Source organism: Eubalaena glacialis, unplaced genomic scaffold (genome assembly GCF_028564815.1).
Source record: "Eubalaena glacialis isolate mEubGla1 unplaced genomic scaffold, mEubGla1.1.hap2.+ XY H_3, whole genome shotgun sequence".
Taxonomy (NCBI): domain Eukaryota; kingdom Metazoa; phylum Chordata; class Mammalia; order Artiodactyla; family Balaenidae; genus Eubalaena; species Eubalaena glacialis.
In genome coordinates, this window is record NW_026871157.1 from 1520030 (window position 1) to 1535538 (window position 15509).

The window sequence follows — 15509 nt, forward strand, 5'->3', positions numbered from 1 at the left end:
AAATGGTAGTAGTAGTGGTGGGGTGAGCAGCACTTTAAAAATTCAATATTGGGAATCTCCTGGCGGTCCAGTGGTTAGGGCTCGGCGCTTTCACTGCCCGGACCCGTGTTTGATCCCTGGTCGGGGAACTAAGATCCCGCAAGCCGCGCAGGGTGGCCAAAAAAAAAAGAATAAAAAAAATCGATATTAAACTTCCACAATCTTGGACAAACATCTTTATTTAGGAAATCAAATAAATACGGTAAAAAATTATGCTAGCAACTTCATACAAAGATACAGGACCAAACTTAGAATTAATTGCTCAGGTTTTTCAGAATGGAACAAAATTCTTCAAGTGCTCACAATTAGAACAGAAAATACGCAGTTATATTACTTGCTTTTCAATGGACATTTACTGGTTTACTGTAAGATCCCACGCTGTTACAGTACAAAAAAGAGGCTACTCCTGCCCCCTCCGGTATACAGCCTAAATGGCCAAGAGCGCAAGTGTTAATGTGATGCAAGCTTTTCTTTGTTTACAATTCTAAAACTGCCTTACAACTTTTTACTAGTACAGCTATCAACGGGTTCACTTAATCTTCAGTTTACTGTCTGAGGGAAAGGAGACATAAGAACATAACCTGTCACTTTGGTCCTAGCCTCCCACTTTACAAACATGGATCCAGGATTCTAGTATTACAGCAGGATCACTGTTCCCAGTCTCTGACAGGGGCAGGCCTGTGGCATTTGGCACTGCAAAGCTGTCTGCTGTGGCTTCTTGGCTTCTTAGTGTACATATACTACTTCTATGTATACTACCTATACGTTTTCATAACATCTCTAGATGTATAGATGAACCCATGTATGTGCTATCAACTTCATTCCCTACTGCAGAAGCTTTTGGTTTTAAATCTGCCTACCAAATCTTGACAATGACATTTGGTTCTGGATTGTTAAAACAAGATCAAGCTATCTGAATGAGGAAAGTCAAAAGCTTATTCTCAATTTTCAAAATAAAAATATTTCAAGATTACCAATAAAGAGCTCTTCATAAATAACACTGTTCACAAGCAAATATCAATCTGTTGATAATCGTAAGAAACTGAATATACTATTTTTAAATATAAAAGCAATTTCATTAGGTTTAGATAGATTGAGACTACAACTAAAACTTTTCCATGCTGTTTAATCAAGTTACTTACAATGTACACATTCCTGAGTACACCCCATTGTAGTGACACTGTTTACTTCCGAATTTTTTGCTTTCAGCTTAAAAGGTGTTTCTTCCCAAGAAACTGAACTTTTCTGTCAAATGCGCTTGATCGAATAGGAGAATTGGGTTCATAAAATGGATTCATTGCAAACTAGAAGAGAAGAAAGTATTAAGGTGAGCTTGTCAAAGTAAAAAGGCTGACATCATAAGTCTCTAAAAGGAAAATCTTTTAAAGTTTTAAATTAAGTCATTAAAGACATTCAAAGCAAAAGTCTGAAGACCACATTTTTAAGTTTCAGTGAAGATGTTCCACTGTTAAATATTAACAGCCCCTTAAGGAAATTTCTGTCTTGGTGTTTAAGGGAAGTACCTGTGGCAGAACCCATGGTGGCACGTATGGTAAGTGCTGCCTGTGTGAGCAAAACCAACTCCCGGGATCCACCCTGTGTGTGAAATACAACTACATTCAACGTTCATTATCAAGATGTGGATTCAGCCGGTAGGCCCTTTGGCTATATAAAACACATGAAAAATCTGATACGCTCAGAGTGAAGGAAAAGTTATACCACACTGCTCTTAAAAGTTACTCTTGTGCGGTAGTTTTTAACAATTAGGTTTTTAATACTCTCCTTTAACACAAGGTGAGTGATCAGTTTCTCAGATAATGTAATGAGTATATCATAATATGTGTGAGGGAAATTAGTACTGGATGGAATCACAAATGAGGAAAGGCGTTACCAACTTTTACACCTTCATCACTTGATGTTGTCCATCTTTATAAGAGGGCTAAATATTCTTACTTGCTACTTCTGACTAGGAATATTGATTGTTAACTGTGCTGATATGCAAAACATCTTGTCCAAATAGAGAATGTTTAAATTATTAAGAATATACTGTCAGCACTGCAGTTTAACCACTCACATCTTATTACTATTTCATTTTTTCCAAATGAGTATCAAGAAATGCGCGTGGCCCCTTTCTCCTTGAGTGACTTTGATAATACATGAATCACTTCCTGTTTATGATCTACATTCATTGCACTGTAACTTACTTGTTAAGTAGATGGAAAACATTTTACATTAAAATTATGAAGCAACTTCCCTTATACAGACTGCTTCTGTCTCTCGCTTTAGGGTTCCCTCATAAAATCAACTATATGCACCAAAAGGGGGAGAATGAAACCGATTTAAAAATAACTACGACTTGTTGTCCTGCCTACGTGGTAAGCTGGTGGTAAAGACCTGCCTGGTGAGGGAGCTGCCGGGAACGGTCCTGCTGGGGGAGAGCTCTGCTGAGAGGAGAGCTGTGCGGTCTAAGGGGCCTGCCTCAAAAGTTGGAATCTCTTTTATAACCAGATTTTACAAGGTACAGAACATACCATACCTTTATATATAAATCATAGACATCAGTAAAGAAGTTCTTTATCCCGTCTTCTTGCCTGATGTCATGCAGCATAATAAATATCATATGTGAAATAATTAAGGTATAATCTTCTTTAGAAATGAAAACTGAAAAGCGATCAGTCGATACAATATTCTTCAAAAGAGTCACATGCAGTGTATTTTGCGATGGAAAAGGTGAATCCGTACACTGGGTTCAAAGTTAGGTTAGTTTTATCTTGAAGAGAACATAAACTTTTTAAGTTAGAAAATAACTACAAAATAAAATCACCATTGATATGGTTCAGATAAACCTTAACTTTATATATGAGACTTGGTTTTAACATTATCTGTTAAACAAAAGGTGTTTTTTCCCCCTAAAAAAATAAAAGCCCCATAAGTGGCAATGTTTACCTAATATTTTGCAGTCCACAGACTCAGAACCTGGCATCTAGGTCCCACCTTGGTCTAGTCTGTTACCCTGACCCTTTGTTAGAGCTCTTCAATAAACAGGTAAGGATATGACCCGCAGTGACGAATGCTGAAACGAACCACTCATTGAACTTGCCCACCGTCTTCAAGTACATGTTGTTTGACAGCCACATGTTCTCATCTACGAGGTCGAGAGCCGCGTGAGCTATGAACTGGTTCAGATGGCAGTGATCGTCCTAGGTGGCAGTGAGGAGCACCAGATTAACATTTCCTTACAGCGTCAAGACCAGCCACACTTCACTCTGCAAATTCTAGACACAGCTTTCGGGAGGGCGGGGGGAAGTTTTCTGCTTTTACTTCGATTATTGCCATGAGACTTACAGAGGTCTTCAGTGCTTTCACATTATTTTCTATTTTCTAATCTGGTTTCAAAAGCTCAATAAATAGAAACAGCCAATTACTTAGTAAATTAAATGTGTCCAAGAAACTATATTTTTAAAATTTTGCAAGAAGGAAGTTACCAAGTTCTGTAACCATTTAAGCATGTGAAAAAAGGATACTACATTTAAAAAAAAAGTAGATCCTGCTTTTTTTTTCTTCCCCCTCACCATTCCTCCCTTCCCCTCAGCTCAGATCCTGCTTTCAAGAAGCTCGCATCTTTTTAGAGGAGGAAGACAGGAGAAAAACAAGGTAGGCTGGGGCTGGGGGTAGGAGGCGGGGCTTTGTGCGCGGTGGCACCCGGTGAGCAGTGGAGACAGCCTGGCACAGGGTCTTGAGGTACAGGGAGCTCACATGGCAGGGACCTGGGAGTGGCAGGCGGCCAGGCTCAGCCCCAGCTGCGTATCCCCTGTGCCGACAGCGCCAGGTGGTCCTGTCAAAGCCGGGGGTGTCCTTTTCATGGACTGTAAAGGCCTAACTGAAGAAGGTGGGACTGTCCCAGCAGAATGTGGAGAAGGAATTCACAAGCTGGAATGCAGTCTCACTCCTGTGGAATTCTTACTTTCAAAATGCATTTTTCAAAGGACACCTCTGTTACAGGTTGAATTTGTGCCCCCTCCCCCAATCCCTATGTTGCAGTCCTAACCCTCAGTACCTTAGAACGTGGCCGTATTTGGAAAGAGGTCGTTGCAGATGTAATTAGTTACCGTGAGGTCATGCTGCAGTTGAATGGGTCCCTAATCCAATGACGGATGTATTTATAAAAGGGGGAAATCTGGAGACAGTCGCACACCTAGGGAGACTGGCACGTGAGGACTGCAGTTCTGCTGCCACAAGCTGAGAACTGCCAGAAGCTGGGAGAAAGGCCTGGAACAGACCTTCCCCAGCGCCTCTGGACGGGCACGGCCCTGCCGACAGCTTGGTCTCAGACTTCAGGCCTCCCCAGCTGTGAGACAAGACATTTCTGTTGTTCTAAGGCACGCAGTTCCGGGTACTCTGTGACGGCGGCCCTAGGAAACGAACATAACTTCCTTGCTGAGGAGGCTATTCCCGTGACTGGGCAGCCAAGTTGCCCTGGGAGCCCTCGCGTAGGTAAAGCATGTTTATACTTCACCCACGGCACCGTGACGGAGCTAATTTAACCCTCAGAGGAATGGACATGTTTTGTCTGGCTCACAGTAGTGTTTTCCCTTACACTGATGATCAGTCTTGAGACATTAGAAGAAAACTGTAGAAATGGTTTACAGAGGTGAGTGGTAGCAGGAGAAAGAAGATTAAGTCATGCGACACTATTTTTACATGCACTGCTTTGCCTACCACAAGGCCACTGGAGTGAGAGAAAAACTGTAAGCAGCCGTATACCACCCAAAGCAACTGTTGCTGCAGGGATGCCTCACATCCAAGTTTTAACGAGCAATGTGCTCATGTGAATGTGGGAAAATAATGTAGCAACAACACCTGCTAGGATAATACCTTGGATTTCTATCATATTTTAGTGGCAAGATCTGAATAGTTGAAAAGCGTCTTACACTGGACATTACACATCACATCTAATTTCAAAGATCAGTTCTGGTCTTAAGGGACAGTCAAGCCTATTTTTGGAGGTTGGGAGAAACATAGCATAACCTGTCAGCAATTTATTTGGAATATGCACTTGTACAGGGAGATGGAAGGGACCAGCTATGCTCATCCCAAGACTCTATGGCTCTGTTTACTCTCCGTGGCAACATGTTCTTGAAGCTTGTTTTTCGGGAACCACTCTTGACAAGAAGGTTGGGTGGCGTCACTGGAGAGGAGAGCACGAGGGCACCACGCGGCCAGTGGGTGCCACGTGGGGGTCGCCGAAAAAGGCCTCCGTCTCGGGCAGCAGGAGGACGTGTAAGTCGGGGTCTCTTTTAACCCTCCCAGGGTAAGTGGATCTAGCACGTATGTCCTGCTGAAAAAGGTGATTCACAGGGACAGAAGGGACTGTCCTGGCATTTCAGGGCAGCACCACGTGCTCCTGCAGACCCACTGCAGGTGAGCTATGTTTCTATGTGCTCAAGGAGCCGCTGTCACAGGGGGTGACACGGGGAACTGATGACCAGGGAGGGGAGACCCAGGGCATCTGCTAGTGCGTGCTAAGTGTGTGCTGAATTAGAGCACGAACAATTCAGAGGATGCTCCTGGCTGGCGTCTATCAACCTGTGGGACTGCAGGGCAAGCCTAATTTAGTTGTGCTGGGTTCGTAGTTACCTCATCTGTCCAGATCTCTTGCAGTTCTAAAATCACATCACACCATTATCGTTACAACAACAGAACAATTGTTATGGAATTTTTTAAGGTTCCATACGCACTTTGGATTCTGCTTTTCCAGCTGGCAAAAACTCCATTCCAAGAATTGGATTATCATGGTGATGAACAATGGCAAAGTAGAGGCTTCCAGACACTGTCTTCAATATATAGCTCCTAATTAAATGAAAATAACACATTTTTAGTACTCAATACTGAAAATCAAAAACCAGGAAGTGACGAACTCCATTTTTTAACTTAAACCTGAATTGTAGAGTAGGTGGCCCCTAAGCTCAGCATGCTTTCCAGTATGCCACCATAGATACATGGCTTTTGGATGATACAAATTAATCTGTGATATGTCCTGGAGAATCCACTACTACCTTTTCATACGGAAACTGGAAGACCTCTAATATGAGATCATAAAAACAACATTCTCATGATCCGAAAGTGTGGAACATTTAGGATAAGCTGGCTTAAACTTGGGCTAGATCAGTCAGCCTTGGCGCTAACACCTGGGTGCTGATTAGGAAATACCTGACTTGCCTTGGAAATTTTCAGGAAGGATGCTTCCAAGGAAGCTAAGAACCACTCTAGCGCATGTCCTTTACAGAAAGGAGAGCTCCTAGAGCGGTCAGCTACAGACTGTATGGTACATGTATTCCCACCTGAAGGGTCTATGCTATGAATATAACTCTGCACATAAAAGAGCCTGTTATATGCCTCTTCAAACGCCATTTATGAGAGAGGAAGAAACAGTTTTGTACTCTAGAAGAGATGGAAGAAGTCATAATCCAAAAGGAAGACATTCTGAGTCATTAAGAGGTCTTGGAACAAGGGTTAATAGGTTTGCTACAGGAATAAAACAGCGAAAGTGGGGGGAGTGGGGGAGAAATCAGTGATTCTGGGGCATTTAGCACAATTGAAATCTGGATGGATGGACGGACAGACGGGCAGATGCATTTATGTATGTATTTTTCATACGAGGTCTTTGGAATCAGACCAAGCTAGGTTCACGTCTAGCTCTAGCGACATGAGCGCAGGCACGTGGAGACATGGGGCCTAGGAAGGCCTCCTCATGGGGCGGGGATCTGCTTCACTGGGAGCGTACAGTAAGGTGTGTCCGAACCCAGGGCCCATCGAGCCTCACTGGGACTTCCACGTGACGACGTCTGAAGACCTCGGAAATGTATTTCCTGATGAGTACAACATTTTGTAGAGGAAATCACGGCACAGCTGGCCCCTTTCACTCTGGAATTGTAAGGCTGTGACTGGAAGAAAAGGAAGATAGGAGACTCGTGGCATGATGAAGTGAGTCAGATTTAAAAGGTTATTTGGGGCAGCGGTTGGCACACTATAGCCTGCGGGCCCAATCTGGCCCGGTCTGTCCTCTCACTACCATCTAAGGCTGCTCCTGCCCTACAATGACAGAGTGGGGTGGTCGCCACAGAGACCATCTGGCCCTTTACAGAAAAAGGGGAAAGATGAGAAAAAGACCCAAACAGTAAAACTGGACAACAGAGGCAGGCAGGAATGATACAAAAGCTCCGCAAAACTAGGAGAATTGGCAGTAATTCTCAAGCACAAGTGAGGGGAAGAGGGATGGGAGCCTGAAATTTTAACCAAGTAAACAATGACATCATTCATTCTTGCCGGAATAGGTTTCATAGCTGGAGTTTGCCAAGGGAAGGGCTTACTTTCTTCAGCACAAACATTTAAGCAGCAGCAGGGGGAAAAAAAAATACTGTAAGGAAGATACTTCTCCCCCTACACATATTTAGAAGCAGCAAGAGACAAAATATGTATAAGGAAGATTACCCTTCTCCCCGCCGCCTTCCCCCAAACCCACTCAACCCTATACGGAGACCCGTGTCTGGGAGAGAAGCACATCCTAAGAACAGCGTGAGGATAAACAGAAAGGCAACTGCAGGAAATACCGCATAAAGGGTCGATCACAAACTGCTCAGCTACGCAGAACCAGAGCTGCCAATCGTGTGATTTCACACACAGCTGAAGAAGGTATGCAGCTCTCAATTCCATTCTGACAAGGAAAAGCTGAAAGGTGTAGTGGAAGAAAAGGAAGCCGTAGGAGAACATAACCATTTTGTCTCAGGAAGGGAATGTCCACAGTCATTTAATACTTGGGGCTTCTCTGCCTAGGTGGTGAGCAGAGGTGAGACACGCTCCAGAATTCCGTGCTGTCTGATATAGGGAACTTTCTGCGAGGATGGAGATGATCTACACCTGCTCAATTTTTCCGTCACCTAAAATAGGGGCCCTTCAGGTGTCTCCAAGGTCTCGAGGTATGGAGGCAGTCACACAGAGCTTGGCAATGGATTAAACTGGGGAGCTGCGGGAAGAATCGAGCATGTTTCCAAAATGTCTGGCTGAGGTGATCAAGCAGAATATCAAGATGATGAACCTATTCACTGAGAACGGAAATAAGAAAGGGAAGGAAGAGGGATGAAAATGAACAGGTCAGTGTTGAATGTGTGGTGGTAGCCAGAATAGCTACCCCGAGCCCCACCAAGATGTCCACATCCTAATCTTGGGAAACCTGTGAATGTTAATCTATTCAATACATGGCAAAGGGCATTAAGGCTGCAGATGGAACTAAGGCTGCTCATCAGCTGATCTTCAGATAGGGCGAGGATCCTGGGCTACTCAGGTGGGCCCAATGTAATTACAAGTGTCTTTAAAAGTGGCAGAGGGCAGCCCCAGAGGAAAGTCCGGGGGAAGCGTGGCTGTGGAAGGATCGCCACGGAGATACAACATTGCTGGCTTTGAAGGTGGAGGAAGGCGTCGTGAGCCAAGGAATGCGGGCGGCCTCTAGAAGCTGGAAAGGACAAAGACAGATTCTTCCGGAGAGCCTCCAGAGGGGATTTCAGCCCAGTGAGACCCGTGTTGGACGTGTATGCTACAGAACTGTAAGATGATAAATTTGTGTCGTTTTAAGCCAGTAAATTTGTGGTAATGTGTTGTGGCCACAATAGGAAACTAACACACGTCAAAGCTGAAAAAACCTGCAGGTATAAGAAAAAAGGAAATACACCAGGAAGTGTCAGCAATAAAAGTAGAAGGTGCATTCTATAGAGACTGGGGGCAAAATGAGTTTATTTTCCGTGGGACGCGGGTTTCAGAGCCCTGTGGCAAGCGGGGGGAGGGCGGGCCATGGTGCGGCGAGGTGAAGCCACTCGGAGCAGTGGGGGGATGAGAGTATGGAAGAGAACAGCGGCTGGGGCTGGGTTTTTCCAGCAAGTATCCCCTACGGCTAACAGCCCTTCCCCCGCCCTTGCCAAAAGGACCTGTGAGGAGGGGGCCATCGGCTGGGGCTGGGTTTTTCCAGCAAGTATCCCCTACGGCTAACAGCCCTTCCCCCGCCCTTGCCAAAAGGACCTGTGAGGAGGGGGCCGTCGTTTGGGCAGTGTGTGTGTGGGGCGCGGGGGATGGTGCTGGAATCTAGGAGAGGGAATGCAGGAAAGAGAGGCGTTGGGGGGATTAACTCTTCTCAACAAGGATGAGAACCTTCTGAAAGTTCCAGTGCCGAGGCCCTCGGGGCCTCAGGGGCCTGATTGATGAATGCTGTGTCTGGGTGATGAACAGCACGTTTGTGAGAAGTTGCCATAGTTGTTAAAGTACCAATGAAGAAATCCTCCCTTGTAAGGGCAGGACTTGTCGGCTGAAGGGAGGGGAGCCAGGACTCCCATCTGTGGTGAAAACAGCTGTTTGTGGTGGCTAGAGCGTCTTGAGCTGACTTGAGAGAGGTAACTAAAGAAATGAACAAGGAGCTCTGGATTTCACTGAAAAGACCGTGTACAGGATGTAAGAAGGAGGGCACTAACTAGTAATGAACGTAAAAATGGGACCAGAAACCTGTGAGGCTAGCATTAGAAGGGCAAAAGCCCAAAACAAGCTGAAATGCGTGGAAGGCTTTCAGGCTACCACAGGAAAAAGCAAGGGAGAAAGGTCAATTAGTTGAGGCACCTGGTACATAAATAACACGGGACACAGGTGTGCTGAACTTGAGTTTTCTCAAAGAATGATTCTCACACGGCAAGTGTGGAAGCAGTTAGGTTAGGCAGGCTGTGAACCCCAAGACAGGTATGTGAAAGAAACAGTTGGGTTGACAACTGACGGTATAACTACTGGTCAGTGACGTTTGAGAAATCACAGGAACAGAAAAGAGCCAGTAACTGTTACTCCAACTTTGAGAAACAAAGAGGCTTGCCTCCCAGTCTGAGTACTTCCGAAGAGATTAAAACACCAACAGAAATAGGTATTAAATGCCTGTATTCAGTCAGACACCATGCTGGGAGCTTTTATGACAAACTAAGTCATTTAATGTGACTCCCTAGACAAAAAGAGTGGGTTACGACTCACTCGCTTGTTCTAGGAGAACAAGTTATGTCAGACCTACACTCGCTGTTGAGGAAGGGAAATACGGAGACGGTGAGTCACTTTCTGAAGTCCTGTGGTTCTCTGCCTAAGAACCCAGGGGAGACCTGTAGCCTGGATGACAGCCTGTGGTACCCCCAGAGCCACGGCAGTGCCGGGGCCCAGGAAGTGCTCGTTCTCTGCTGAAGGAGGGACAGTGCAGGGCTGACGGGAATGTTAAAGTGCTCCATGTCAGTCGACAGCATGGGGTCTCGAGGGAGCCTTGGAGGTTGACCTTAACCTAGTCCAGCTCAAGGTTTGCATCAGTAACTGAAATGAAGCCAATTTACCACACCCAAAGATAACATGCTAAGGGCACCTAATTTATTTGAAGGCTAAAGTTAGGATTCAGAAGATCTCCACGGCTAGGAGAAACAGGTGACATGAACAGGATAGAATGTAAAAGGATTTGGAATAAAGTCCTGTACTTGGGCTTAAATCAGCCGCACAACAATAGGATGCGGGAGACCTAGTGTAAGAGCCGCTCATCTGTGAGAACCCGTTTTCATTTACTGCCAGCTAAATCGGAGGCGGCAATCTGATACAGCGGTCGAAAGAGCGAATGCAAGTCTAGGCTGCACAAAGAGAAGATGATGTCCTCATCACTAATAATACCGTCTCTGGGGGACATGCTCAGTTCTGGGAATCACATTTTAAAACCATTAACTCTGAGCTGTGTGTGCTGGGAGGAGGGAGGCATCTAGGCTAGGGAATGCAGACAGAAGCTACTGAAGGAACTGAGGATGTTTAAACCGGGGGCGGGGGGAGACTATTTTGCGGGGGCAGTGGGCTATGGTGCACTCTTTAAATATGATGCTGTCTAATGGGAAGGGATTTGACTAGGGATGGCAGATGGGTTTTTTCCCTTGAGCCCATTCTAATCAACTAGCAGTGAAGGCCAGGAACTGGTGCTGAGAGAGATTCTGAGACTAAGGGTGGTCAGGGGGAAAGGCTGCTGTGATCAGTTACCCACATCTGCTACGGGTTTGGGAGAGGGCAGTGCCTATGGGAGCGCCAAGTATTTGCTAGCTCTGAACTAGACAGACTTATTCCAAACTGTTCCAGAGGCCAAGCCTAGGGCTGCTCCTTTGAGGTTACATGCAAAGACATTTGGGTCAATATAATTGAGAACTTTGTAACAATTAAAGAACTATCAGGCTGCCTTGTGAAGTGACACCGCCCCCCGCCCCCAATCACTAGACGTGTGTTAAGGGGAGGCTGGAAGACCACTAGTAGTGCCAGAGTGGGAGGATGAACCCAATGAACTTAGAAGGCCCCTCCGAGACAACTCATGGATGCCAGTTCCAAAACCACCCATTTTTACAGCAAACCTCTTTACAGCCTCTATAGAGGAACTTCTGGAAAACTTCCCTGTGCTCCCAACAGCAGTGGCTTCAGTTGTTCCATAGACCTGGGGCTGGAAGACTAACCTAGTGTGGCACAAGACATGTCCACTGCAATAAGCAGGATGAATACTGTTGATAGTTCTCTAATAGGACATTTTTCCTATTAATATTAAAAGCAATTCCTCTACCTCACCATAAGTGAGGTTATGCTGGCTTTTGGACATTTAATCTAAATCTATTCAATTTGGGCACCAAAGGTTGGGGGTAAGAGGGTCTTCAGGCACAGATGTGTTTTTATTTAACACTACTTGCAACATATTAACATCGTCTTAGAACATTTTTCATCATCTCACTATTCTGCTCAAAAGCCTTAATGTTTCTCATCTACAGGGATCAAGTACCAGTATCAAAAACATAGTCCCACGTTACTCTGTACAGCTTTTCTCAACCTCATTGCTCTACCCTGGCTACAGTGGACTGGTATACTTTTTTTCTCCCCAACTGATTGTGTCCACTCCAGATTTATTTCTCTCTTCATGCCTGGAATACTCTCCCTGATTCCATGTGTAAACCTCACCCATCTTTCAAAGCCCACCCAAATTCCTCCTCCTCCAGGTATTTCCCAACACCAACCTACATGCTCTCTACCTCCTATGGAAGCCCTGTCACTCTTGATGCCTCTTAAATTCTCTAAGCCTTTCACCGCCAGGGGTGAAAATTCATTGTACTCATCAGTGCTGTTCACAAAACCATCACTGGCCCAATTTTGTCCTCATGGGGCTTAGATACCTTATACCCACAGCATGAGGCTCTGGAGTCAGGCCAGATGCCTCACTGCTCTTGAAAGGGTCCTGATTTTTTTTTTTTTTTTTAATTCCTTTCAGAATGTTCCCTCTTCCTCCCATGCTTTTTGCCCACCATCCAAATTCAACCCAACAAGGCCCTGATGAAGTCACACTTTTCAGAGATGTGCCCACTCATGTCCATCTCCAACCACTTTTCTAAAATCGTTACCCAGTCTACAATGCATCTTAGTTCTTAGTCAATTCTCTGGCTGTAATGTTTTCATTATTGCTTCTTGAGAGACTGGTTCCTTTTCTTTCTAATTAGATTTAAGTATCTGGGGGACCCGGCTCACCTATCTTCACAGCACGTACAACATGGGTACTCAAAGTTTAGCTCACTGGTTTTCAACCAGGGGCAATTTTGCCTCCCAGAGGACACGTGGCAATGTCCGGAGACATTCATGGTTCTCAGAACCGGGGGCGGGGGAGAGCAGGTGCTACTGGCATCTATTGGGTAGAAACCGGGGATGCTTGCTCAACATCCTGCAGTACACAGGACAGCCCCACAACGGAGCATTTTCCGGCTCCAACGGCAATAATGCCGCGGTTAAGAAACCCGGGGTGAGCTGAATGACCCAGTGAAAGGTACAAGAAGCAAAGCCCCCGAGCAGGTGGACGTTTGCAGGGTGAATCGCGGTGTGGACTCGCCCGGTGGGTTGTGAAGAGCTCAGCCGGCCCCGGGGCAGAGGGGAGAGACAGGGCCAATACTCGGATCCCGAGGGCCCGGGGACATCCCCCAGAGTCCCGGAGCGCCAGCCGCCCACTCGCTCCATTCCCTACCTGCGGCGAGACGCCGGGAACGGAAACGCCCAGTCAGTTCCCGCGGCCGAGACCCGCGTTCCGCAGCTTCCGTAGAGACTCTGCAAGCAGCCCTCGGGAGACTCCGCGGTTGCGCTCTCGCGATAGTGGGCGGAGCTTCCAGCCGCAGCGCGGCGCAGCTCCGGGCTTGCGCTGTAATGCTCCAGACTAGGGCGGCTGGGCTTGGAGGACCTCGGGGAGGGGTGGGATCAGGTCTGAGCGGTTCCAACTTCGGCTAGTGCCGCGCCTTCTCTGGCCTTCTGTCTCCGGTCTCAGCCCTCCAGCCGCCCGTGAGAGTCCCGCGTGGGCCACAACCACGCCCACCTATCACAACCGCGGAGAAAGGAAGTGCGTGTCTCTGCCTGAGTTCTTAGTTCGGAGTTCAGCTTGTTCCTCCCGTTTTTCTGGGACAGCGGCAGGGCTCTCCGGCCAGGGATTCCTCTAGGCCTGGGCTTGCACCCCGGTCTCGGGCTCTAACTCTGGGCACAGTGGGGAGGGCTCGGGAGGAAGCGGACACCTGATACCTCAGGTAGATACATCTGCCCCCTCCTCGGGGCGGGCGGAAGTGAAGCCTTTGTTTCCGTTAAACCGCCTTTGGCTTCCTTGGAGGCCACCGATCCGTCTTCAGAAATTCACGTCCCCTCTGCCCGCCAGGTAACCCGTAACCGTTTTCTCTTCTAGGCCACCATGCTCCCCACATCTGACGTGTTGAGTCAAGATGAACTGCGCAAAAAGCTGTACCAGACGTTTAAGGATCGGGGTATACTGACTCACTGAAGGTATCACTTTTAGGCATAGCTGTTACATAAATTTTACAGGTGTAACCTGTAACAGGTAGTCCACATGTAAATACATCCATGTGTTGGGCTTTAAAAATAGCATGATACACAGATTGTATTGGTGAATTACACTGCTCTGTTCCTGTGCAACTCTTAAATCGTAAAACAAACACATTTTAGTAAGGTTAGGTTTGTTTTAAAAATTTGGCTTACAGGTTCCTGAGTTAGTAAGTGATTTTGTAATACTCATATTTGAATAGAGGATATTGTCACCATATAGAAAACATTAAGGGACTGCTTACTGTAGAAAAGTTGGGGGAATGAGAAATTTCTTCTTTAAAGTATATTGAAAGGTATAAATACTTGAGCAGCAAATATTTCTTAGTACACTTCATGTATGAATTAACAGCAAGGAGTAGGATTAGCTCAAATGTGTTTTCATTACTATATTCATTTCAAAAGACCATTTTACACTTAAAATGGGAAACTAAGGACAATTTTTTCTTGTGTCCTCCATTGTTTTTGTAACTTAAAAATACTATAGACTCATGTGAAAAATACTTTAAACTCATCTGAAATATAGAAAAGCATACAAGAGAAGTCATCTCTAATACAAGTACTAATTGGCATAATGTTGTATGTATTTGTGTATCCTCTTTACTATTATATGGTGAGCATTTTCCTGTGTCCTTAAATGTGTCTTGAAATTCTCATTTTCATTGGCACCAGGCTCATCTTTGGATCTTTGGACATATGGGTAATTTATGCAGCATTCCCCTGTTACTGAGTATTTAGGTTATACCCAGGTTTACACATTCCTTCAGTGGCATCTCTCACTTTTTGCCTAGGATAGATGAAGTGGTATTAATGAATCAAAGGGCGTGAACATTTGTAAGGTTCTTGGTGTACACGTCTTGTTTTAGAAAAGTTGTAATACAACTGACCCTTGAACAACACGGGTTTGAACTGCTCAGGTCCACTTATATGTGGACTTTTTCAATAAATACCTACTACAATACTACACTGTCTGTGGTTGGTTGAATCTGCTGATGCAAAACGGGGGATATGGAGGGGGCTCCTAACCCCCGGTGGTTCGAGGGTCAACTTCGGTTTGTATTCTACCAGCAGTTTGAGAGTGCACATCTCTCTCCAATAGTATGATCATGACATGTTTTAAACCAATCTAAGACTGAGAAACTCTATTATTTTAACATTCTTTCTTTTGTTTATCAGTGAGGTTGCATATATTTTCTGGCCATGTGTATGTTTTCCATGGATTGGTGGTTCATGTTCCCCTTGCCTGTTTTTTTTCCCTAGGGTGTGGGTGTTTTCTTATTGATACGAGTTCTTTTAATGGAAGCTTAATCTTTTTTCCCATTTTTGTGGCAATACTATCTGTCTTCAATTTTAATTTGGCTCTAAAAATACTGAAGTTACATTTTTATGTGGTCAAGTCTCTTGTTTACTTTTTTTGTGCCGATTATTCTCAGTCATTTTCCACTGAGAATGAATATTCACTTAAGTTTTTAAAAAGGCTCTTTTTTACGGTTAATTCCTTAACCCACCTGAAATTAGTTGTAGTATATCACGCATTA

The 15509-nt window shown here is 45.3% G+C and overlaps 1 protein-coding gene and 1 long non-coding RNA gene across 2 annotated transcripts in view; one reads left to right on the plus strand and one right to left on the minus strand.

Annotated features, from left to right (window-relative positions):
- Positions 1–3096: 3096 nt before the first annotated feature.
- On the minus strand, positions 3097–13215 carry LOC133082998 (uncharacterized). The gene is made up of 3 exons (XR_009699103.1): positions 13118–13215; positions 5778–5889; positions 3097–3239 (listed from the first exon to the last, which is right to left on the minus strand). It is a non-coding gene; the product is annotated as an uncharacterized LOC133082998 (long non-coding RNA).
- Positions 13216–13348: 133 nt separating this feature from the next.
- LOC133082989 (centriole and centriolar satellite protein OFD1-like) overlaps positions 13349–15509 on the plus strand; it is a 58232-nt gene continuing 56071 nt past the window's right edge. The window contains 2 exon segments of the mRNA XM_061179654.1: positions 13349–13483; positions 13817–13914. Coding sequence (XP_061035637.1) covers positions 13823–13914 — 92 coding nt within the window. The 5' untranslated portion in view covers positions 13349–13483; positions 13817–13822.